Source organism: Lycium ferocissimum, chromosome 4 (assembly GCF_029784015.1).
Source record: "Lycium ferocissimum isolate CSIRO_LF1 chromosome 4, AGI_CSIRO_Lferr_CH_V1, whole genome shotgun sequence".
Lineage (NCBI taxonomy): Eukaryota > Viridiplantae > Streptophyta > Magnoliopsida > Solanales > Solanaceae > Lycium > Lycium ferocissimum.
This window is the reverse complement of record NC_081345.1, coordinates 56,041,129-56,045,469: the sequence shown is the minus strand read 5'-3', so window position 1 is coordinate 56,045,469 and position 4,341 is coordinate 56,041,129. Positions and strand designations below refer to the sequence as shown.

The 4,341-nt window shown below is 36.6% G+C and overlaps 1 protein-coding gene across 1 annotated transcript; it reads right to left on the bottom strand.

Annotated features, from left to right (window-relative positions):
• Positions 1-441: 441 nt before the first annotated feature.
• On the bottom strand, positions 442-3,828 carry LOC132054218 (uncharacterized). The gene is made up of 3 exons (XM_059446263.1): positions 3,148-3,828; positions 1,000-1,653; positions 442-654 (listed from the first exon to the last, which is right to left on the bottom strand). Exons 1-3 carry the CDS (start codon positions 3,472-3,474, stop codon positions 442-444), a joined length of 1,194 nt encoding a protein of 397 aa, XP_059302246.1. The 5' UTR covers positions 3,475-3,828.
• Between the last annotated feature and the right edge of the window lie 513 nt (positions 3,829-4,341).

The following is a 4,341-nucleotide window of genomic DNA, read 5'->3' as shown; positions in this document are numbered from 1 at the left end:
AGCCAAACAAACATCTAAATAGTTAAAGTAAATCTTGTCACAGCAAAAATTACATCATATTAAACCCAAAAATATCACAAGTTCACAAGTTCAAATCTGCTCCTTGCCATTCCCCTTCCTTGTCTTCAACTTGGCCATTTTCTGAAGCTTGTTTCCAGTTACAGCAGTGTTTCCTTGCCATGTAAGCCCCCTTGGTGAGAATGGAAGGTTTGTTGGCTTACTAAAACCACTAGCATCACCAACAAAACCAATACACCTTGTTCCGATTCTTCTCCAACTTGCATACGCCTTAGGAATCTAGTCTTGGCCTCTCAAATACTCATTGGCATTAGAGGTGGATCTCGCTTCATCATTTGATAGAAAATCGAAGTCCGGTTTCAAGAGAAAAGCATTGTTGATGGGTCACGCCTTGCCACCGATGGTGTTGGCATAAATCTATATTCACTTGTACTCTTCTTGCTCGACTTGGAAGTCTTTGTTTCTTCGCTTGCTTGACTTGTTTGAGTAGTGCAGTCTTGTCAATTCAAGCTCTTCCTCAAGTGTGAGCCACATAAAGAGTGGACTTCTGGCCAAACCTTCATCATCTTCATCAATCAAGGATCTGGTCCTCTTCTTTGTCTTCCTTCCACCATTTGATTGCTTTCCTTTAGCTACCTATCAAAATAGTGAAATTGCATGTTAATAGTTAATAATTAATGAAGTGATGAATTAGCATAATAAAGTTAAGTATCTTACCTTTTGACACCCCCTTGCATTGTGGCCAGGCTCTCCACATGTAGAACAAGTCATCACCCTACCCTTTCTAGATTCAGACCACACTCCTTGTCTATTCACACACTCATTTTTTTCTCTAACTCTCTTAATTCTTGGCCTTCCACCAACTTAACTAACTTTGGAGGCTCCATTGCATGGGTTGGTTCTATCTTCCAAAAATTTTCTCCTCTTACTCGATTGTAACTTATGTGAATAAGTTAAGAGAAGCGACTTTCTTTGGAGTACCACCGGAATCCGAGTCAAAGGGTTGATCTTCCCGGCATAGAGGCCACTTGTGCATGAGGGCATGGGATCTGTAAGGTCCCATGTCCTGCAAGTGCATCTTTTGAGTTCTATGTTCACCCTATGCCTATCCACACCATGAGCCACCTCATATCCATCATCCCCATTGAAGTAAACAGTACACTTTTGTGCAATCTTCAGAAATTGGTTATACAAGAGCATGGTTTGAGGACTGAATTCTCCTGTCCAGTTCATCACATCAGATTCATGTTCACCCAACATAGTCATCACCTTAACTCTTATGTCCTCCAACATCTTTATAATGGGCTTGAACCGAGCGTCCAACACCCATTTATTGAATGACTCTACAAGATTGTTCTCCACTTGCCAATTCTTGCACACTGTGTCAAAGTATGCCCTGCACCATGACTCAGCTGGGTACCTATTCAACAAGTCCTCACCAGCTTCTTTATTCTCCTCCCCCATCATAGTCAAATGGTCTTGAAACTCTTCTTGGTAAGTACACCATGAACACCACCAAAGGTGTTTCTTCAACTCCCCAGCACCCCAATTCTTGCACCAATTAGCCTCTATGTGCCTCACACAATATCTGTGGTGTGCTTCGGGAAGAATATTCAACAGTGCCCCAATTAAGCCCTGCATATGAGTTAAAAAAGAAGAAGTCAGATTATAGTATTACATATAAAATACAGTAAAGGAGAAATTCGTGGGGTGCACATATTTCAGATAGATGTTCATTACGAAAAAAAAAAATCAAGCACATACTAAACCACTGGCATTGTGTTATTTTAGCCACTAAATGCAACAGCAGCAGCAATCGACATGCAAAGAAATCAAATTGCAATAAATTTATATTTACAAATATATGTTTTCGTTCTAGCAGGACTAGCTTCACTAACCATAAAAATACAAAGGCAATTGCCATTCAGATGTCAAAACTGTTCTAGGAAAAGAATATAATGCAAATAAATTACTTTCGTTCTAGCAGGAATAACTTCTTATTTTCTTTTGGTAACTTATTCAGAAAAGAAATGCAAATAAATGGTGAAGTCATTGTTTTAACTTTTAAGCTCTGGATAAATATCAGATTAAACAAAATCCACAGCCAAATGTGAGCTTTCTCTTTGGCATCTAGCATGTCACGCAAACCCATCTAGCATGTCACGCAAAAGTTTTCAAGACCAATATCTTCCCACCTTACAAGGGCCGGGAGGTCACCAGCCAGTTAATAGACATTCTTTGTCGAGGTTATTATACCAGACCACAGTGGTATGATACATGAAAGTAAGACAAGCAACTTTCCAGTTCAGTATACTTGTTCAAATTGCCTCTAAAAATCAAATAGAAAGGTGGTAAAGATAACATTAATATCTGAATATGCCTACTTACATGATAATTTTATCTTTTCGTGCATATACTAAACGAAATCTCAGGAACAGACAAAAAGGAAGTTGAAATTTATCAAGTGATTGTCAATGAAAAGTATTATCAGCATTTTCACTAGAAATAATTTTATTGCAGCAGAATGGGAAATTTTGCAACAGATACACAATGGGGAATACTGCACCAACTAAAATCAAATAAGTGAACTAATAAAAAAAATAGACATCCGAAAATCCAATGTCTGTCAATATTTTTGCTCAATTGAAGCATGCATACACCTCCAAACACCCACCCTATTTGTCTTCCACATTCTTTCGCTATTTATCACATTCATTTTACTCTTCTCCAGTTGATAATCAATACACCATGTTTCCTATTTGTCTAACTTGATTTATATACTAACAATGTATACCAATTTTCTAAGTTTCAAAAACTTGATTTATATACTAACAATGTAAATAACAAGATGCCTTCACTTCAATGTAAAAAAAAGCAGCAATCTTTAAAACAGCAAACTTGATTTATAGACTAACAATGTATACCAATTTTCTAAGTTTCAAAAACTTGATTTATATACTAACAATGTAAATAACAAGATGCCTTCACTTCAATGTAAAAAAAAGCAGCAATCTTTAAAACAGCAAACTTGATTTATATACCAGCAATGTAAAAACAAGCAGCAATCTTTAAAGTAAAAAAATTGTATCAGCAAATAAGATTAAGCAAAAAAGACCAAGATTAACTAACCTTCTGCATGTCTGACATGAATGTGATACCTTCACCTTTCTTGAGGTCTAAAGATCTTTCTAGCAATGTCAAGAACCAGCTCCATGTGACCTTTGTTTCTTTATCCACAACAGCCCAAGCTATGGGATAAAAATGTTTTGATGTATCTAGAGCAGCAGCAACTAAGAGTTGACCTTTGACTTTTCCTTTTAAGAATGTTCCATCCAGGCCAATAAAGGGCCTCAATCCACTCTTAAAACCCTTCTTCAAAGCATCAAAACAAACATACATCCTTGAGAATCTTCTCTCCTTCCTCAAGTGCATTCTTTGATATGTTAATGACCACATCACTTCTTCGGATTGCTCAGTCTTAATTCACTTGCATATGCCTCTAGTTTGTTATACTCATCAACAAAACTACCATCAAGACTCTCTAGAATCATCCTCTTTGCCCTCTTACATTTTAAATGACTAACATTGATGTTGAATGTAGTATCCAGCCCTTTCCTCATCTCTTTAACCGTAATTTTTGGATTCTCCTGGAGTTTGTTCTTAAAATACTGTGCTACTGTATGGTAGTCAACTCTTATGCTCTCATAAGCAGGGTTACACTTATGCTTTGGATTTAGTGTTTTGATGCTAACCCCATGACTATATTTATCCTTTGAAATTTGACAAACAAAAGGACACCCAAGTTCACAAACATATCTAAGCCTCTTAGTATCACTTTTTTTTTTTGCCTTAAACCCCTACAAGGCTATTAAGGAATACAAGTTTATGACTTTTCTAGCTTCAGAATATCTTTAAAAGTCATACCCTTATACGGCTTCCTTATAATCATTCAAATTTTCAGAAATTTCCCTTTTTTTTTTTGTAAAAGAAGTGACTCTAACTCCTCAGAATCATAACCAGAATTATATCCATCACTATTTTCATCATTTTCATCTGAACTACAATCTGAAACAGCCTCAATATTTTCAGCAGTGGTTGTGTTTGACTCTAGGTGGTCAAGAATGTTAGGAACAGTAAATCCTATTTCATTTTCATCCACAGCAAAGACATTAATCACATTAAACCAGTCGACACCAATGCCAACAAAGTTCTAATACCAACGTCACCTTGTACTTCATAATATTTACCGTAAGGACCACACACTACCAATCGTTGAACACCAACATATCCTAGCTGAGATAAATTCATCAACTATGTCTATGT